Source organism: Acomys minous (assembly GCF_964271855.1).
Source record: "Acomys minous genome assembly, chromosome: 6".
Classification (NCBI taxonomy): Eukaryota; Metazoa; Chordata; class Mammalia; order Rodentia; family Muridae; genus Acomys; species Acomys minous.
The window spans coordinates 68,384,920-68,406,081 of record NC_140487.1 but is presented as its reverse complement, the minus strand read 5'-3'; the positions used below and the strand labels follow the sequence as shown (position 1 = coordinate 68,406,081).

At 47.1% G+C, this 21,162-nt stretch overlaps 1 protein-coding gene across 5 annotated transcripts in view; it reads left to right on the top strand.

The window, feature by feature from the left end:
• Positions 1 to 21,162, top strand: part of TBXAS1 (thromboxane A synthase 1) — a 183,556-nt gene that overhangs the window by 117,090 nt on the left and 45,304 nt on the right. For 4 of the 5 annotated variants that reach the window (XM_084785964.1, XM_084785966.1, XM_084785967.1 and 1 more), the window contains 4 exons: positions 5,127 to 5,215; positions 8,275 to 8,423; positions 10,221 to 10,351; positions 14,953 to 15,258. In XM_084785964.1, coding sequence (XP_084642090.1) covers positions 5,127 to 5,215; positions 8,275 to 8,423; positions 10,221 to 10,351; positions 14,953 to 15,258 — 675 coding nt within the window. The remainder of the gene's footprint in view (positions 1 to 5,126; positions 5,216 to 8,274; positions 8,424 to 10,220; positions 10,352 to 14,952; positions 15,259 to 21,162) is intronic. The other variant, XM_084785965.1, reaches the window with a different exon arrangement.

Genomic DNA, 21,162 nt, shown 5'->3' with positions numbered 1-21,162 from the left:
CTTTGGCCTTGGCTAACTTAGACTGCAATAGAAAAATACTACAGACTGGTTTAAACAACAGGTAAGTGTTTTCTCTCAGTAACAGAGGCTGCGACTGAAGAACAGGACCCTCCCTGGCAGTCATGGCTTTTGGTGGCTCCTCTTCTGTGGTTAGCAGGCAGCCACTGTGACAGTGCTGACAGAGTCTCATGGTGTAGCTCAGGCTGGCTTTAAACTCACTATGTGACCCAGGCTAGCCTAGAAGTCACAATTCTACCTCAGCCTTCTGGCTGCTGCAGTTACAGGCGCACGCCATCATCCCTGCATCAACCCCAAGGTTTCACTTAATGTTAATGGTTCCCTGAGAGGCCACATCTCCAATCCAGCTGCACTGGGAGTTATATGAACAGCACACAGATTTCAGGAAGGCACAAACATTCGTACAGTCCACCGTTTTCAAAACCCAAATGGTATCAGTATTTTATGTGATTAAAAGTACAACATATGTGCATCTTGAAAATGTTAAGTAAAACAAAAATAAAACTCACCCATTGTCCTACAAAGATGAGACACAGCAGAATGAGTGTCCATCTCAAGAGCTAGGTGGAGCACTGTGTTGCTTCTGGCCTCGTGCCCATACTAAGCCACATTCACTTGCTTCTCTGAGAGCTCAGGGAAGGAACTGCGGAGCCACAAGCCCAACCCACTGAGCCTTTGCTTGTATTCAGCTCATGTGAGAGTAGACATTCTGTAACGGTGGCACATAACGCAAGAAAGGGGGGGGGGGGACAAAACAAAACAAATCCCAGAAACGATGGCAGCTGGCCAACACCCAGATCATGCTCCACTGTCTTGTGATATTTCCTCTGCATTGCTTCTTAAAACATTTTCATATTACATGCCCCATCTCATATCACATTAATCCAGATTAAGAACGTCATTATCCATTCAGTGTGACAGATAGCAGGCATGGCACTGTAGAAAACTGAAACCACATCAGCCAGCAACAAAGCATTTTAGTCAAGTGCGCATGGGCGAAGGGATGGCAGGCAGCTGGTCCTGGCAGCTCCGCATCGCCCAGGCCTGCACTTGGGTCCATCACATGGAGCCCTTCTAATACACGGGCCACACTTCCTGCTTCGGGGAAGTTTGCAAAAGCCAAATTTCATATTTGCACCTCTCTCACTAGCACAAGAACGCTTAAGCTTGAGGTCTAAAAAGGCCTTCATTGCAACAGGTTTTCATTAGTTTTTGTTTTTAGTGCTCTTCTGAAATATATTGGGGGGGGGGGAAACCACTTTTGTTTCCAGGATTTTATTAAAATAAGACTCACTTGAAAAACTAAGTATATTAGGGTAATTGAAGGGGCTGCAAATGACTTTGCCAGTAAAGGTGCTTGTTGCCAAGCTGACGACCTTAGTTTCTTCTCTGAGAACCGCAAGATGAAAGGAGAAAACCAATTCCTGCAAGTTGTCCTCCGACTCCCACTTGTATGCCGCGGCACACGCACACTCACACGTGTGTGCTAAATAGGTAAATAAGTGCAATAAGATAACTTGAGAACGGCAGTCAGAAAAGCTAGCCAGAGAGATACAGTATAGGAAGTATTGAGTTCTCCAAATATTATGAAAGTCAGATTTCTTAGGAATGACGGCCTGGAAGCCATATTCAGGGACCCATCTACACGCAAACTTACACCGGTGATTAGTCATGGATGGTTTGGGAGGATTTGGAAAAGAACGCCTCAGTCATAAAGAATTAATACGGAGTCATGGAAAACAAATCAGACTCACCCTGCACATTTCTTTCCTACACGGACTTACAGATAGACAGCTGGGGCCAGTGACGTTCCTGCTTCGGCCAGTCACTGACAAGGTCTCCTGCCAATTATTGGGAAGGTGGTGCCAGGCGGGGTATTTACTTTAGTTCATCCTGACTGGCCAAAGGGACTGTGATAATTTTTGCAGATACCTGAAGTAGCTGCCCAGTGGAGGGTCACAGGTCTGTGCTTGACCCAGTCTGCATAGTCATGAAGTAAGTAAACCTTAGAAGGCCCATGGCCGAAGTTGAAAGAGATCACAAAAGGGCTAGCTACTATTTCACTTGGAGCTCAAGGAATGTCCCTGGACTTCTCAGACCAGCTCCCTCCTACAAGAATCCCACACTACCACAGGTGATAAAGCACTGGTGCCATAAGTGTGTCCCCATAGGGCATGTGGGGCTAACTGGAAGGGGGCTGTGACAGAGAGGGCTCCAACACAGCCACGTGTCCTCCCAGCATCTCAACAGCTGTCCACACTGTCCCACTGTTCAGGGCAGTCCTGGGGTTGTTCTTCTCAGAACAGCTGAAGACAACTTTTTATGGAAATAAAGTCAATAGAAACGCAAGGCCTGGGGCAGGAGAGATGGACCCTCCCAGAGGATCCAGGTTTGGTTCCCAGCACCCACATGGAAGCTCACAACTGTCTGTAATTCCAGTCCCAAGGGATCTGATACCCTCTTATGGCCTCCTCAGGCACTGTACACCCATGGTGCATAGACTATGTAAGCAAAACACCCATACATATCATTTTTTAATATAGGAAAAAATTAAAAAGAAATGCAAAGTCCTTTTAATGAAAACCACTTCAAGGGCTAAAGGATCAATTGCACGCAGCTATAATTCTTGGGAAAAAACCTTGTGGCTTTCATTGACCTAAACCTTGCTATTTTTTGTATGTGGGGGTGGGGGGGGGGAGTGTGTCTTTTGCAAAAACTAATACAAATCTGACCCTGCTACTGGCTTACAGGGTGCAGACCACAGAGTGTGACTAATTTACTGTTTACAATATAGTGCCTGAGGTAGGACCATGTTCTACCTATGGGTTGTTATTTGACAATGACTTCTTTTTTCCTCCCAGCGGACCAATAAGACTAGAGAAAGGAGTACAGCCTATAAAGCCAGAGAGGTTGTTGTAACACCTATTAGTCAACTGGTAGCCATCCACTTAGAAAGAGGAAGGCTGTTATGGTATGGCTCATCGTTTTCAAGGTTTTAGTGTGTGGTTGGTTGGACCCATTGTTTTTGGTGTGTGGCGGCCCACGATGGGAGCACATGGCAGAGCAAAACCATTCACGTCAAGGCCAGGAGTGAGAGAGAGAATGAGTAAAAGACTGGGGTTCATAGTCTTCTAGAAACATCCCCAGTAGGCTAGAGACCTTCCAGTAGGCCCAGCCACCTAAGAACTTACCATCCCTAAGGGGATACTTAAGATCCAAACTGTGGTAGAGGGAGCTGGGTTTTTGCCTCCCTCCAATAACGTATCTCTGGCAAGTAGATTCAGACTTTATAATTTTCTATTGTCTTAAGATTTGAAGAGCAGCCAGGCAGGTTGGCACACACCCTGTTTCAAAAACAAACAAACAAACAAACAAAAAACAAAAAACAAAAACCCAAAGCCAAAACCAAAAAAGGTCTGAAGAGCAAAAAAGCATATATTGCATACTTTTTGAACTTCATCCAACCATCCATCCATCCAACAGATAATTACACATACCAGGCTCTGTTGCAGCTTCTAGAGATTAAAAACTAATTGGACAAGCAGACAAAACCCTCCCCTGACCCAAGACTCTTCATATTCTAGCATAAACACAATGCAGAACAGGTGCTAGAGAGATGGCCTAGCAGGTAAGACAGCGTATTGCTCTTGTACAGAACCGAACTTCAGTTACCAGCACCTATAATTCATGGCTTACAACCATCTGTAACACCAGCTCCAGGATTCCTCAAGACCTCTGCTGATGGGTACCCAAAAGGCATGGACGCAGAAACGTAATCTTAAAAGTAAAACGGGGAAGGGGCAGTCAGAGGTTCACACTCCTGCTGAGGACCTGGGTTTGGTTCTAGCACCCACATGGTGGCTCACAACTACCTGTAACTACAGTTCCAGGGCATCTGCTGTGTTCTTCTGACATCTGCAGGACCAGGCAAGCATGTGGTGCACACACATGAAGGCAAAACGTTCATATACATAAAATAAAATAAATCTGAAAAACTTTTCATTTAAATACATTAAAAGTAATAATAGTGGCCAGGCGTGGCGGTGCACGCCTGTAATCCCAGCACTCAGGGAGGCAGAGGCACGCAGATCACTGTGAGTTTGAGGCCAGCCTGGTCTACAAAGTGAGTCCAGGACAGCCAGGGCTACAAAGAGAAACCCTGTCTCGAAACACCAAAAAATAAATAAATACATAAGTATTACAAAAAAACGTAGTGTAAACTAAACATCAGGCACCATTTCAAGGTATGATTTCCATAAAAGCTCCGAAGGACCTGCAGCAGCATGCTGCCTCCACTATGACGCTATTCTGGAACGTGTACCACTTCAAATGATCCCCTTAATAGTTCCAGTCTGGCCTCTCAGATATATAGGGAAGACTAAAGGCCATACATAGAGAATTCTACCCATCCAAGAGATCCTGTCAGAAGTCAACGTGATGGGCAGCTGACACCTCCTAGGTGTGCACAGCACTGCTCTCTAGACCTTTCTCTTGGCATTGGAATTTTTCCACGGTGAAATACTGCCTTGTGTGAGTCAAGAGTTACTGTGTCTGGGAAGGGCTTAAGCAGCCGAAATGCAAATGAAAAGGCCTCTCTCAGAAATACCATCAAGATAACTTCTGGCTTAATTAAGAAGTTGGAACGGACGACCCTCAGTCCCTCCGGGTACCAGAGTCTATGTTCTGGTGGGAGATGGGAAAGCTTAATTGGAGCAAGCATGCATGGAGTTGGGCTAGTTCCAGGGCCAGGACATATGGAGTGTAGTCTAGTCGCTCGCTAATGCTAAACCGCACGTCAGGAAGCTGAGCGCTGACTCAAAGTTCTGTCTAAACACTTAATGGTCGCTTTCATAATCATTTCACCAGATTTACCTTTGATCCTTTCTTCTTTTGTCCTTCTATCACCGGCAGCTTAGTTAATCTTAAAATAGGTATTTATAGACACTGTGTAAAACAGGCACTGGGAACGCTTCCTTACTCTTAGCCTCGTGAAAAGTACCTTTGAAATCCAGTCTGTTTTCCCAGAAGGCACGGCGTGTAACCTTGTCCATCATCTGCAGCCAATTTAGGCATGATGCCCTAATTACACCTGTGCTATCCATTATCAGATGACACCTCTCATCACCCAAGCGTGTGAACATCTCCTGGCTCACTTAAAACGCTGTGCAGCATCCAGGGAGGCAGTGGACATCCAGAGGTAAGGCGGTACCATTACAGGTGAGAAGTCACAGCTCCGAGCGGATGGCTCTTGTGACTGTACATAATTGCGGGACAATTAACCTTGGGAGTAGCAAACTGGAGATGCCAGCCCTTCATGACAGCACGGAGAGACTGACTAACGAGAAGAAACCCACCTAAAACTAGGAAACAAAGTAACCTGATGCAGGGATGCAGGCCTGTTGAGGAAAATCCAAATATACAGTGGTCAGTCCCTGACTAGACTTACCCTCTGGACCCCATGGACATGAGGGCTCGACACACCAGGGCAGAAAGGCAGGGATTTTAGGAAAAGCTCCTAAACTTTCACACCAAGAAAAATTGTGAAGCCAGGTATGTGGCGGCACATGCCTTTCATCCCAGCACTTGGGAGGCAGGGGCAGGTAGACCTTTATGAGTTTGAAGAGAGTTCCCGGCCAGGGTTGCACAGTTGAGGCCCTGTCTGAAGAAAAGAAAAAAATCAAGCCATGAGGCTGACACTGTAGCTTGGTTGGCAAAATGTTTGCTTGGCATGTGCAAAACTCTGGGATTAATCCCTATTACCACAAGAAACCTGGTGTGGATCTTGGCCACATTGGGGAATTTGAGGCTTGCCTGGGATACCTGAGACCCTGTGTCAAAAAAAAAATTTTTTTTTTAAGTTAAAAAAGATATTTGCCAGGCGAGGTGGTGGCGCACACCTTTAATCCCAGCACTCGGGAGGCAGGGGCAGGTAGATCGCTGTGAGTTTGAGGCCAGCCTGGTTTACAAAGTGAGTCCAGGACAGCCAAGGCTACACAGAGAAACCCTGTCTCAAAAAACAAAAAAAAAAACAAAAAACAAAAACAAAAGAAAAAAGGTAATGTAATCAAGGCATATTATCTGACCTACTTAGGAAACTAAGGAAGAAAGATCACAAGTTCAAGGCCTGCCTGGGCTAGAGTGAGTTTAAGACTAGTGAGGGCAACTTAATAAAACCCTGCCTCAAAAAAAAAAAAAAAAAAAAAAAAAAGTTAAGCTGCTGGAGAGATGGCTCAGCAGGTAAAAGTACTTGTTGCTCTTTTAGAAGACCTGGACTGAACTTCCCATGTCAAGTGGCTCTCATCTGTCTGTAATTGTGGTTCCAGGGAATATAATGCCTTTTCTGGCCTCTGTGGACACTGCAGGCATATGGTGGTATACATACATACACTCAGGCAAACACCTACATAAAATAAACGACTAATCTCTAAAAACTGTAAATAAATACAGTGGGGAACAGGCTAGGAATATAGTTCAATAGAGCAGAGTGCTTGCTCAGATCTGAAAGGTCCTAGACTCAGCTCTCAGTTCAGCCTAATAAATTAATAAACAAATAGTGACTCATTTGTGCATAGCAGCCACAGTTCAGAGGTGTGCGGGAGGGCGACGTAAAGCATATACAGCTGGCAACCTAAGTGACCGGCTGACTTTCCTCCTCGCAACCTTTAGACGCTTTATGCTAACCCGTGGCTGGCAGCAGGCTGGGGACAGGATGGCTGTGGATTGGCCACAGCTGACTCAGAGCTAGCACTGCTGATAAAGTCACAGGAGCGTCAACGCCAGCATTTAGGATGTCCCCAACTCTTGACAAATCTCATCCCCACTCTCCCAGCTTGCACAGAAGGTGGAGGAAGGGTAAGGTGGCCTCCTCCACTAGTAAAGCAAAGCAGATAGCTCTTCAGTCCGTGGAATGGGATTACAAACATACAATGGCCATGCGTAGCTTCTGCTTTAGCAGGCAATCTGTGGCCAGTTAGAGAAACATTTTTGATAAAAGCCATCAAAATTTCAGAGTCACCAAGTCATGTCATTTGTTCTCTAATGATAAGCTTGGGGCTGTAGAACCCACGCAGAAGAACTGAGTGTGTCTGTATCAATGACAAGCATAAGTGTTATCACCATAGAAGAATATTAATTAGTAATCTAATTAATCAAAAGACCTAAGATGACTGGTGAGGTGGCTCTCAGAGGTCGAAAACCAGCCTGGGAAGCTTGGTGCCCCAAGTTGAGCCTCAAAAACCGTACTCAGGTAGAAGGAAAGATGTGACACCCCCACACACAGAGTTGTCCTCTGACCTTCACATGTGATGTGCACTGTGGCACATGCACACCATGACCCCACCACACACACACACACACACACTTACACATATGCACACACACAGCATGCAAATGTATACAAGAAGAGTAAATACATGACATTTTGTGAAAGAATAATGCTAGTTTAAAGTGGCCTCTGGGAGGATGGGCTTCTTAATCTTGAGATTAAATTTTCTGACACTACTGGAAGATACTTTTCCCTATGTTTGTTTGGAAAATGCAATGTTTATTTTCAGTAGTAAATTAAGTGTACCCTGTAAGCCCACCCGGACATTTATCTCTATCCATGAGAGAGAGAGAGAGAGAGAGAGAGAGAGAGAGAGAGAGAGAGAGAGAGAGAGAGAGAGAGAGAGGAGCCCTTGCTTTAGTTTGTTCTGTTTGCTGTGCTTTTAAAAACTGCAAAATCACCAATTATAGTGGCTCATGCCTTTAGTCCCACCCAGCACAGGAAAGCAGAGGCTAGCCAGGGCTACATACCTCTCAAAAAAACAAACCAAACCAAACCAACCCGAAACAGCCTGCCAAATCATTGAAAGGAAAAGGGAGAGGAATTAATAAAATGAGCTAATTAGATTCATTCATTAGTGCCAATGTGACAGCTATCAGTTAGTCATTAACTTCTGAAATGGGCTGTGCATACATGGGGTCTAAAGCCCCTAGGCTATGGGGTTCCTATTTCCCTTCATGGGAAGGCGCCCCTCCCCTGGATGGTATGTACCACCTTGGTGTTCAACTCTGTTCTAAGGCCTGAGTCGGTGATGTCCTGCCCTCACCTTCTCTTCTGTAAGCTCCTTGTTCAAGTTCTCATTCATGGATGCTGTTGCCACTCATCCAGGAAGCTCCTCTGTGGTGCTAGGACCAGCCATGCAGACCAGGAGGGGTGCATTGTGGGAAGATCAATCCAGCATCTTCCAAATTCCAGCATTTCTATCTCCATAGGAGTTACTGCTGTTACACTACAGACATGGTGGCCAGCGTGGCCTTTGGCATCCAGGTGGACTCCCAGAATGCTCCAGAAGATCCCTTTGTGCAACACTGCCGGCGTTTCTTTGCCTTCTGTGTCCCCAAGCCTCTCCTGGCTTTAATCTGTAAGTGCAGCCCCTACTCAGGGTGGCGAGACCAAACCAACACCCATAGGACAGCTTTCAGGGTTGAGTCCCTTCCACTGGGAAAGGTCCCTTGGGGGTCTCTGAGATTTGTCCTGCCAGAGACTTTGTCTTCCTGGGGCCACCAGAATTACCTCGCCACAATCTGGGCTGACTTATCACTAATACAGGTAAGCGTGGCCTCTGTCTCACCAAGGTCAGAAAACTGATGCACAGAAAGGCAAAGTTAAAACTAGAACCTAACGTCTCTTGTTTCCAAGGCTTGGGTGTTTGCTTTTGTCCCATCATTCAAAATCCTCTTCCGAGGACTTCTCTACCACAACTCCTAAACTAGAAATCACCAGATGGGGTGACTAGAAGGAAGGAGGCTTACCACTAACGTGACTAGTCCATTGATTTTACAAGTGAGTCTTTGCCTTCTGGACAGTTCCAGTATTGCCTTGCTTTTATGGAAACGCCAGCTTGTCACTGTTATGCATTGATGAGTCTTTCCCGCCTCTCTGCCATGCTGGCACAGTCTAGTCACCTCTTGGCAGTTTCATTCTTATTTCTTCTTCTTCTTCTTCTTCTTCTTCTTCTTCTTCTTCTTCTTCTTCTTCTTCTTCTTCTTCTTCCTCTTCCTCCTCCTCCTCCTCCTCCTTTTCCTCTTCTTCCTCTTCATCTTCTTTTTCCTCCTCCTCCTCCTCCCTTTTCTTCCTCCTCCCTTTCTTCATCTTCCTTCTCATCTTTCCTCTTTTCCTCCTCTTCATTTTTTGAGACAGGGTCTTGTTTATACAACTTTGTCTGCTCTCCAATGAACAATCCTCTGGCCTCACCCTCTTGAGGGTCGGAACTACAGACTGTTTGCCAACTTTTCTTCTCATTTCTGAGCCAGTTTCAGCAGGAAGTCCTGACAACTGCATTGTCATCACCCTGAAACCTGTAGGCATTTATGTGGGGTCCTCCGGCCTCTTTCTTTGTGTCAGGAGATCTGCCGAGGCTGAGGCTGCCCCTCCTATGCACCTTCAACCATCGACAGGAACTCCATCACCGAGGCCCCCACTCTCTGCTTTTAAACAGCCTTGAGTTGTGCGAGCACTGGGATCTACTGTCTTCAGCCCAACCCAAAACAAAGGGTTGTGTGCAGCTTGGCAGGCGAGAATCTGAGGAGAGTCACATGCTCCTCTGGCAAGGCCCCTTCCCTGGGCCCAGCACTTCTCTTAGGAGATATTAATTAAGTGGCCTGGTCCAGGAGCCTTGTCCTAAGGGCTCAGGCTGCATGTTGCATGGCAGCGGAGTATCTACAGTGGATGGAGCCACTGTCCTTGTCAGCAGCTGCAACAGCATGTCTTAGGGACAATTCAGGTGGCTGCAGTGGGGACATTTATCCAGAGAAAGACAAATATAAATGACCAGAAAGTCAATAGAGTCGATGGGCTTCTGTGTCCTTGCTGAGGCTTAGCACACACCTATTCTGTCCTGAGGAACTGCAAAGACACTCCCCTCTTTAAGAGGAAGATAAGATTTTTCTAAGTGTGAAACTGGGCTTGTAAGGCCAGGTGCATCTAAGGACCCACTTTATTGTGCGGGCATTTAATGAGGGCCTACTATGTGCCGGGATCGGGTTAGAGAGCAGAGCTACAGTCGGGCCAAACCCTGCTCTGAGAAACACTGAGTCCACAGGGAAGACGGGCCTCCCAGGTGACTCTGATTCAAGGCTGGCACTTAGTCACAGGAGTCTAACAGCCCAGGTTTGTTATCCCTCCCCACTCACTGCCACTTTTGTTTTTCTCTTTCAAGTATCATTTCCATCCATAATGGTCCCGTTGGCCCGGATTCTGCCCAATAAGAACCGAGATGAACTGAATGGCTTTTTTAACAAACTCATTAGGAATGCGATTGCCTTACGGGACCAGCAAGCCGCGGAAGAGGTAACTATTTTAATAGGACACAGCCTGGAAACAGAATGGAACCTAATTTGGCATCACTCGCTTTTCTGTCTTCACCCTCCCAACTCCTCACATCACAGGCGTCTGTCCTTTACTAGTTCAGAGCTTTCCAGGGCCAGTCGAAAGCAGTAGGAAGGGAGGGAGGGAAGGATAGTAGAGCCCCCACCCATGTGCCTATCCCGGATGTGAACTGTAGAACAAACTCGAACTCCTGAGCTGTCTCACACCGTCCAGCTATCACCCCCAAGCACAGGTTGCAGTGGCCCCACCCCCAAACTTTCTAAGTAAGTGCTTTATGCGATTTGTATGAGCGTAGTCTCTACTGAAAAACAGCAAGATGAGGGTTCATAGCATGAATAACATAAATATTAGTAAAAAGTTTGGGCAACTGTCAATCCATCCCATATATTCCCTTTCCACACAGAGACGCTTGCTAGAAAAAGTTGTGATTGAGGCTCCCTGCTCTCTTCAGCATGCTTCTGTGTTTCCCTGTTCCCTTACACACTTACACTCTGCTTGACACATAGTAGGGATAAGTAAATATTGGTTGAACTTGACTCTGAGTAGAATGCAGTTTTCAGTGTGAGAAACAATCTTTCAGCACCAGAGATACTCCTGCCCACATTAAAGCTGTTTGTTAGAGTCTCGTTGCATTAAAGACAGTCACTAAATTGAAAGAAAAGAAAGTGGGGGGGGGGGCTAAAAGGGTTTCCCTTAACTGCCTTGAGCAAGATGGAGCTTTAAAAGGGTTTTCTCAAAGACAGTGGCTCAGAGGGATTCACAAGGCCTGATGGTTAAGGCATTGGCCTAGAATGAAATCCAAATCAATTAGTTGCTTGATGCACTTAGCAGCCTTGGGCAGCAGCCTGTCCTACTCAGCTGCATCCCCTGGGGACTATGTAGCAACTGCATGTGGATAGGGAAGGTGTGGGGAAGTATATACAAGCTCTCAACCCCTTGGCCCACACCGCCATCAGCTCCACTTGAATGCCTTTAGAGGTAGGGGAAAATAAGCCAACTGGTATACCTGACCCCACTCTGAAGCTAGAAAAGACAGGACAAGGGATAAAGAACTATTTTTAAACCTCACCATTGCTGCAAAGGGCTGCCCTGTGAGAGTTTTGTCTGTCTCTGTCTCTGTGTCACACACACACCACACACACACACACACACACACACACACACACACACGGGCCCTAGCCAGAACTCCACTGGCTGTAGAACGAGGCTGAAAATTCAAAAACTGCTGCACTGAGTGACTTAGAGGGGAAAGGTTATTAAAGAGCCAATTACTGGGATTGCCTCAAGCTTTTCCTTCTATAAACTTTACAGCTATTTGTTTCAAACAATGAGTTGATCTGAGAAAAACCTCCCAACCACAAATCCAGGGTTGCCTGTGTCAAGACAGAGCTATACAGTTACTAAGAAAACTCACTTAGAACCCATCTGAACTCTGTATACATTCCATCAAACAGATGTGTGTTTACACAGTGAAAATGCCGCACAGATGTTAAAAGGTAAATATTTTTCTAAGCTTGAGCCGATGGGTGGATTAGACACCTACATCTATCAGGGCATGTATTTTTCTTGGATATAACCATAAACCAGCCCTGTTTCCCTCCTAAATGGGCAGTTTCACATGGCCTTCATGATGCTCTGTACACCAAAGAATCCCATCTGCACTAATGTTCCTCCCTAGCTCCTGAGCCCTTAGAGAGAGGCCCTTTCCCGTGGCCTCATTAGCTGGCAGTTAAGATAGATTTCTGCAAGACTTCACCAGCCCTTTTAGCGGTCTGGCTTGGCTGGGATAAAAGGAAAGAAAGCCAGCTACCATGCTGTTTCTACATGGTGTGGATATGGCTGTGAGCTGTCTTGTCATCACCCCCACGACACCCAAGAAAAGCCACAGCCAAGACTCTGGCACTCAACTGTGCCATGCAGCCTGAGTGCACTTGGCTTCTCCGGTCACATCCAGGTACCCGGGGAGAGATGCTCGCTTTTCCCCTGGGCCATCTTCTTCTGCCCACGTGACATGTCAGCAGTAGAACCACAACAGCCACCCAGAGGCTGACCAGTAACAGTTGACCAATAGCATTAGGACAGCCCAGTGAGGAAGCCCGGGCTTCAGTAAGCAGGGGACAGGCTGGTGGGGGATGGAGGCCTTGCCTCCTCAGCCTCAGTGTACGTGAGTCCTGCCACCACTGTCCCAGCAGACACCTTTGATGGCCACTGACCTGTTCGCCAGCAAAGGCTTCTGGTTCCAAACAACAGTTGAGCAGTTGAAATCAAAGCCAGTGGGCCCATCCCCAAGGGTATCTATTGCTTTACATTCTGTTTTGTAGAAAAGTCTATTGAGTGTTTAATATGCACCCAGCGCAGTGCTTGGCACAGGTCAGGGAAGGGGAGGGTTGCACCCTGCGGTTGCTTTTCATCTCATGTAGCAGAAAAAGTAGCCACACATGAAATGCCAACACACTTAAAAGATGGAATTACATGCTGATGTGAGGGGACATATAGAATATTCATGCGACAGGAATTCAGAAGCCAATGAATTGAGAAAACACCAGGACTGGGAAAGTATTTTGAAATTATAATATTTTCCTGTCGGAGGTTCTGATACTCTCCTCTTGCTGTTTTAATCCTATAAACTTCAGAAAAGAGCAACATCCCGGTTGTCATTCATCGTATTACAGGGCATTTCAAAGAAAGGATGTGCTGGGAACAGACTTCCTGAACGCCAGAGCAGTGGGTAAAACTCCTATAGTCAGAATTAGTGGTGGTCAGGATATGCAAATTCCTGATAGGGAAGGGAGAGGAACTGATAAGAAGGCTTTAACCACTCAAAGGAGATTGGGATTGCTGGAGAGAGAGGAAAGGAACTCCCTAGGAAGAAGGCTGTCAGGCCTGGGGGCTTTGATGGCGAGCTTCACTCAACCCCCATATCACATGCCCCCGTTCCATCCTGTTGACTGTGTGAGAAAACATATAGCCACCTCCCACCATGTCCTTACAGAGGAAACAGGAGACTTGAGCTCTGATTTACGTCGATCACATGGTTTCTCATAGGGAATTCAGCCAATAGAACCAACACATAGAAACCATTCGTCAAGCTGGGCGGTGGTGGCGCGCCCCTTTAATTCCAGCACTCAGGAAGCAGAGGTAGATGGATCGCTGTGAGTGCGAGGCCAGCCTAGTCTACAAAATGAGTCCAGGACAGCCAAGGCTACACAGAGAAACCCTGTCTGGAAAAAAAACCAAACCAAATTTAAAAAAAAAAGAAAGGAAGGAAGGAAGGAAGGAAGGAAGGAAGAAAAGAAACCATTAGTCAGAACTAAAAGACCTTGGTTTCCCCACCCCCTCAGGTGGCTCTAGGGATCTGCTGAATACAGGTGTGACCAGTATTTACTACACATGAATAGATGCACACAGTTCTTAGGATTATACACTTAATGCTCTTAAAGAATGAGATCCCACTTGTATTCACTGCTCTAAAACTTGCTTTATTTTAACATCATCATCATCATTATTTATTTGATGGGATGGGGACAGGGATCAGCCTAGATGGAATGCCTTCATCCAGAATACATGAAGGGAAAATTGTTATGATTTAATAAATAAGGCAGTAAGATATAAGGAAATAAGGTAGAAGGAATAAGGAGGTACCAGATGCCAGATATCATATTGTAGAGGAGTTTATCAAATGAGCATGGGGGAAGAAGGAAAAGGGGGAAGGGGTACCCCAGAGAGAGAGAGAGAGGAAGAGGGAGAGGGAGAGAGAGAGAAGAGAGAGGAAGTAAGAGGAAAGAGAGAGACCACAAGGAGGGTCTGTCTTTTATATGGCCCTGGGCAGGGCCACGCCCCCATGGCAGGTAAGTGATGAAATCACAGGTAGGCAGACTAAAGCAGAATACTAACAAGAATGGTACATAAACACAATAGAATATTATTTAACCCCATAAAAGAATGAGATATGGTGATTTTCAGCTTCATGGATAGAAACTGGAGGGCATTATGCTAAGTGCAATAAGCCGGGCACAGAAAGACAAATAACAGCGTGCTTGCGGGGTATGTAGAAACTGAACATCTGATCTCAGAAACAGAGAGTGGTGGTCACTGGAGGCTGGGGAGGAGAGGGAAAGGGGGTGGCTGGGTACCCAAACCATGATGGGTGTTCTCCAGCTCAGCAGGGTGACTTAGAGTCATAGCTAGGCGTAACGATTCTGTAAACAACTACACACAGAACGTATGAAGGTTCCAGACACACACACACAACAGATACAAAAAGACTCTGCTCCCCCCATTACAAACTGCATGTATCAAATTGTTCCTCCGTTACTCCATAAGTCTATACAATCGCAAAAAAGAGAACTGTCTCGTCTTTTCACTGGAGTATCAGTCTGCCCCTCACTGCTGACCTGAGGGCCATTCAGGCTTCCCCTAGGCTCTCACCATCTCAGATGACCCAGTGACAGGGACCTGCTCCTACTGAGCTCTTCAGAGGCTCCGCCCAGGAGCATCCTCCCTTGTGCACTAGCCAGTCTCATTCTGTGGCTCTCATGTGCCTTTTCCTGTCTTATCCTCAGAGGCGGAAAGATTTCCTGCAGATGGTGCTGGACGCCCAGCGCTCCATGAGCTCAGTGGGTGTGGAAAGCTTTGACATGGTCACAGAAGCCCTGTTCTCAACCAAGTGCACAACCCAAAGAAGCCATCGTACATCTGTGTCTAAGCCTTTAACTCTGGATGAAATTGTGGGCCAGACCTTCCTCTTCCTCATTGCCGGCCATGAGATCATAACTAACACACTCTCCTTCATCACATACCTGCTGGCCATCCACCCTGACTGCCAGGAGAGGCTTCTGAAAGAGGTGGGCCTCTTCATGGAGAAGCACGTGAGTACTGAGGGGTCCTGACATCCGTGTGCATCCACATGACAGTGGATTTGGCGAAACTTCTACTTAATAACTTGCTAAACTCACGCTCTTAGTGTGTAAGATAAAATACGGTCGCACCCACCTTTTCCATCTCCCCGGGCTAGCAAGTAAAATGGGGTGTTCAGAATGACAGGAAAATAAAGAGCCTGTGAAACTGGTTCTGAGGACCGGCAGAGGCCCCAGGGAGGAATTGGGGTCAAAGGGCAGCCATAGAGGAGGAGTCTAGCTATCACATGTTCTGACTGTGGAGCAGCCTCCCCGAGGAAGAGAGGAGAAAGGAGTCTGCAAAGGGCGCTGAGTCCAAAGGCAGGCGTGGACACAGGATACCAGTTGAAGCAGGGAGGAGGGAGCAGAGGAGCCCCGACCACATGAACAAGAATGTAGAAAATGGCCTTGGAAGCTTCTGGGACAAATGGATTCTGGGGACTTCCTGGAGACGAAGTCCCTGTATAGTAGACTGAGGCAGCCTTCCTTGAGCTGCGCTGCTCTCTCGCCTCGTGGTCTTTTCTGGATGCTTCTGTGTGCACGGCCTTGAATCACTATAAAAGTCGGTACTTTAAATAAGAAAATACCCACAATGGGGCTGGGCTTGGTGACACACATCTTTAACTCCAGCACTCAGGAGGCAGAGGCAGGCGGATCGCTGTGAGTTCGAGGCCAGCCTGGTCTACAAAGGGAGTCCAGGACAGCCAAGGATAATACAGAGAGACCCTAAAAAGCACAACACAACAAAACAAAAAACAAAAAAAAAACCCACAATGGAATCTTGTCAGTTACATTCTTTTTTTTTTTTAATATTTATTTATTATTATGAATACAATGCTCTGCCTGCATGTACACCTGCAGTCCAGAAGAGGGCATCAGATCTCATTATAGATGGTTGTGAGCCACCACGTGGTTGCTGGGAATTGAACTCAGGACCTCTGGGAGAGCAGACAGTGCTCTTAACCGCTGAGCCATCTCTCCAGCCCCCGTTATATTCTTATATCAGTAGTCAACAGCTAATTCTGTTATTGGAAACATTAGGGTTAACTATATAACCATAAACTACTTCCTGGAAAACTCTACTTTTTGTCCTATTGGGGAAGTGGAGGCAAAGTTAGCCTTTCTTCTCCAAGTTTCTTTATAAATAGTTGAAACCTGAATAACCACCACTAGCTGAGTGCACATAAGCCTGTGTGGTCAACTTCAAGTTCTTTTGATATGATGACAGCTTGCCAGGCTGGGTCTCCCCAGACCCTAGCTTATACAGATTGATCTTTTGAGCCTAGGTGCAGGAATTTATATTTCTCCTTATTACTTTTTCACACAGTCAAAATAATTTTGAATCTTGAATCTGCCATCTGTCATATTAGTACTTCCTCCGGCTCGGGTCATCTGAGACTTGCGAACCATGTCTCCCATTTTGTCCAAGTCATTGATTAAAATGTTGAACAGGACAGACAGGGTTTCCTCCGGACTGACATTGATCTGCTAATCAATATTCTTCAAGCATAGAGTCTCAGCAAACCATGAATCCAGATAACCCTACCACCTGTCTCAGTCTGTTTCATAAGTAGTTATTTAATATTTGGTTCCAGTTGAGGAGTAGGGAGGAAGCGGGGAGGTCAAAAATGATGGGGTACATTCCAGCAAATCATTTACGACATATTTAGCACTGGGTAACAAAACTCGGAGGCAAAAGAAACATTTATATTTATGGGTACAAAACCTGGTTCAGTTAGAGAGTGAATGAGACTTCAGGAAAATATTTAGCAAAGCCTCAGGCCTTAGTTTCTCTGACCTCAGCTTTTCACTGTTTCCTCCTGCCGGGCCCCATGGTTAGCCACACTGTCCTTGAGAGGCCTTGGGAAGGCATAGGAAGCCTGCCGAGAGTGTCTGGGACCGCATGCTTCCTCGCAACTCACCACCAAATCGGATCTGTGACAGAAAATTCCCAGGGAAGTCACAAAGGTCACTCTGGTCAGAACGCTGAAGTCACTGTCCAACCGTGGGCCAGTTTTTGTGGTCAGGGCCTGGGGTCACCAATACGCCTTAAGCAAACTGACTCCTGTCCCCAAGATCGAGTATGCTGAAGTCCCAAGGTTGAACACCGAGGAAGGTGGCAGAAGGAAGGTACAGCCCTTAGTCTCGAGCCAAAAGACAAGTCAACTGAAGACGTGGCCATAGAAGTCTCTGAAGGGTCTGTACCTATGTGTGTACATATAACAGAGGCTTGGGGAAGGTACAAATACTTCAAGAGGTGGGGGTCACCATCTTCACTCTGAGGGGGATTCATGCCCATAGTTAATGAAGCAATATCCCTTCCAAATGAAACCTGCCAGGGCCACAATCAGTTCTAGACTGTTGTACTATCTGGACAGCAGCAAAGCCCTAGGAGCACCAGCTACAGCCTGCATGAGGTCTGGGTGTGAAGCTGAGGGCATGGAAATATTACCCCACAAAATCCAGTGAGACTCCCACAGCTCTGCCATGGCCTGAACTGAACCTGCATTCAAGGTCAGTAGAACCGACTCACCGAAGCTCCGCCAGCCCCTCAGCCTAGGACCAGGTCTTCTTTCCCCAAAAGGCCACTTCCCATGGAGCTGGGCCCAGTGTCTCCACGTACTGGGCAGACCCATGGGCACGCGAACGGATTATACCAGATAAACATTTTCAAGCCTCTGGGAAGATGACTGGAATGCAGATTCCGGGGCTCCTGATCATAGAGGTTCTGATTCCGTAAATCAGGCTTGGGGAGGGGGCTGCAGTCTTGACCGATAATCCCAGAGGTTCTGATGCAGTCAGTCCTTGGTTCACCTCGAAAATTAGGCATTAGGCAATTTGGATCCCAGAACTATCCCCCAAGAGAGAATGTTTTAGTCCACCCATGCAAGCCCTGAGGGCCGTTTTCTTCCTTTGGACAGTATTTGGGGTAGTTTTTGACAAGTGGGAATGTGTCCAGGTTGGCTCTTTCAAAGAATAAGCAAGACACGCGGAGAGCACATTGCTCTGTGCAGCCACACCCGCTCAATGAACACTCGTAGGGTTTCTTCTTTTTCCATTTTTTGCTTTCTCCTTTTATTTATTTATTTATTTTTACTATGCTCAGAACTCTGTTAATATGGGCCATCTGTCAGGACATGGAAATGCAGATTAGCTGTTCACACATTAAGTATTTTCCTGAAAATATTCCCGAAAATTTGCATGTAAAGTATGATTTGTTATAACTTTCCTGCTGGTTTCTGTTCAACAAATAGCTCTTGAGTGCCAGTTAATGCCAGCGTCTGTGGCTGCAGGCTCTCCCTCTGCACGGGGCGCTAGCCTACTCCAGAGAGCAGGCTTCCTTGGATGACCCATCACGCAGGGGGGCTGGATCCCGGCACTGGTTCCCTCCCCCACCATCTCTCCTTCTGTAATGCCCTTTGAGGATGTGGTGAGAGCTATTACCTTCCTCTGTGATTTAAAAAAAAAAAATCTGTGTCACATGGGACTGCTATGGGCAGTGGTAGAAAATGTCACCCAATACGCAGGTGAGAAGGTTCAGCTGTTAGAACCAACTCCCGCCAAGCTCAATCCTCCTCCACCAACCCATACTGTAGAATGCGCTGTCACCTGGCCCCCTACACTAGCAGTGGCACCTCCCCCTCTCCACACTAAATAAATAAATATAAACAACAACAATTCACCCAGGTAGACTCCAGGGCACGGCGGGCTCCAGAGGTGGGTTCCCATCAGGAATGATTGACGTAAGCACTCCAACCCTCTGCCCAGGTGCTATCACTGCCTCCTGGCTTCAGTAGCTCTGGGTACACCTGTCACTCTGTATCCCCGACTGCTTCCGGATAGTTGTGTCACTTGGACTTTGAACAGTGTGCATTACTTGCATGAGGTGCATGAAGCAGTCTTGTGCTTTCTCCTACTGTTACTTTAAATGTCCTCTTCTGGTTTTCCTCACGTGTGTGTGTGTTGGGTGTGCATGCTTGTGTGTGTATGTTCACGTGTTTACGAAGGCCCAAGGTTGGTGTTGGGAGTCTCCCGCTGTTGCCCTCCATCTTTTTCACTGAGGCTGTGTCTCTCAGTTGAACCCAGAGTTTCTGAATGGCCAGTCTGTCTAGCCACCTTGCTCTGAGGCGTCCCCGGCTCCACCTTCTGAGTGCTGCAATTATAAGCCCACTCAGCACTTCATGGGTGCTTTGCTCCTCACACCCCTGAAATAAGCTGCCACACCTTGCTTACACATAGATGTTATGGATCCAAGTTCAGGTGCGTTGCTTATACAGCAGGCACCTTACCAAATGGGCCAGCCATGTCCCCAGCCCCCGCCTGAGAGTTTCAGTAGGAAGACTCTTGCCTTCACTTGGAACTGTGGGGTGGTAAGGTCCCTTCTCTGGTCTGATGACTCTTGACCCAGTGAGCTAGCATTAAATCCCTCTGGCACTGAGCTTCCCTTCCAGAAGCTACCTCTGACCTCTGTATTAGGAAGATGGGAGCAGCAGAAAGCGGGTTTAAGTCCATCGTGGAGAGGAATGGCTGTCTTTCTGAAATTCTCACACAAATAGCTCCCTTCTTCTCGGGGGTAGATCCCTAAACCTGCCCCTTGCAACAAGGACACAAGATCCTGACTGTCTTAGGCCTGAGGTACTTGGCCACCCTCCACCTTTACATAAGGTGGGCCTCACCCTTTCTCCTATACTTGCATGGGTGGACGGGTAGGTCCCTTAAGACCTGTTACTGGAAGTGGGGTAAATGACTTCTAAGTAGCCGAAAACAGCTTGTCTAGCTTTGGGCATAGAATCCTTGGTCCCCAAATTAGAAGTTCCTAGTTTTTAATTCCCTTTTAAGAAGCCATGTTTTCCTTCCCTTAGAATTTTTCGGGCCAGCTTTGTGGAACTGGGACTGTGAATCCAACAGTGCCCAGGATGCCTGGCTCCTGTGTATCTTATAAACGACGCGGCTGCTTCCTGGCCTTCCAAAGGGATACTTGATGCTTCCTGTGGCTCACAACGGAGCCCAAGCTAGCAGGTTGCCATAGGGCAGCCAGCACCAATCAGGAAGTGATACATCAGCCATGAAAGTCAAGAGTTCAAAAGTTTCCCTTTTAGCAAAAACAGCTTCACACATCCCCCCACCCACCCGCCCCCACTTCCTCCAGTGCTGGGGAATCGCTACATGTTTTTTAGCCCTTGTCTTTAGCCTAGCAATGGTCATCTCTCGCTGTCTACTGTGGCCCCCCTGACTTCCGCTGCCTTTCTCTTTTCAGGGCGTGGGTTTCTGTTCTAGTACAGCAGTGGTAATCCTCCTGACAGTCCGTGTCTCCGGGCTGCTTTCCAGACCACACATATTTTCTTCCACTGTCTTGGGAATTTTGTCTAGCCTCTCTTCCCTTCACTTAGCGCCTTCTCTCTTAGTCTGTTGCTATAAGAGAAGACTTGGAGAGGAGGGGAGGAGAGGAGAGAGGGGAGAGGAGAGGGAGGGGAGGGGAGAGGAGAGGAAGGGAGGGGAGGGAGGGGAGGGGAGAGGAGAGGAGAGGGAGGGGAGGAGGGAGGAGAGGAGAGGGGGGAGGAGAGGAGGGGAGGGGAGAGGAGAGGAGGGAGGGGAGGAGGAGAGGAGGGAGGGGAGGGAGGAGGGAGAGGGGGGGAGGGAGGGAGGGGGGGAGGGAGGGGAGAGGAGAGGAGGGAGGGGAGGGAGGGAGAGGGAGAGGAGGGAAGAGAGGGAGGAGGAGGAGGGAGAGGGGAGGGGGGTTTGGTGGGGTTTGTGTTTTTTGTTGTTTGTGTTTGTTTGTTTTGTTTTTTTTGTAGTTTTTGTTTGTTTTGTTGTTTTTTTGTGTTTTTTGTTTTTTTTTGTTTTTTTTTTTTTTTTTGTTTTTTTTGTTTTTTTTTT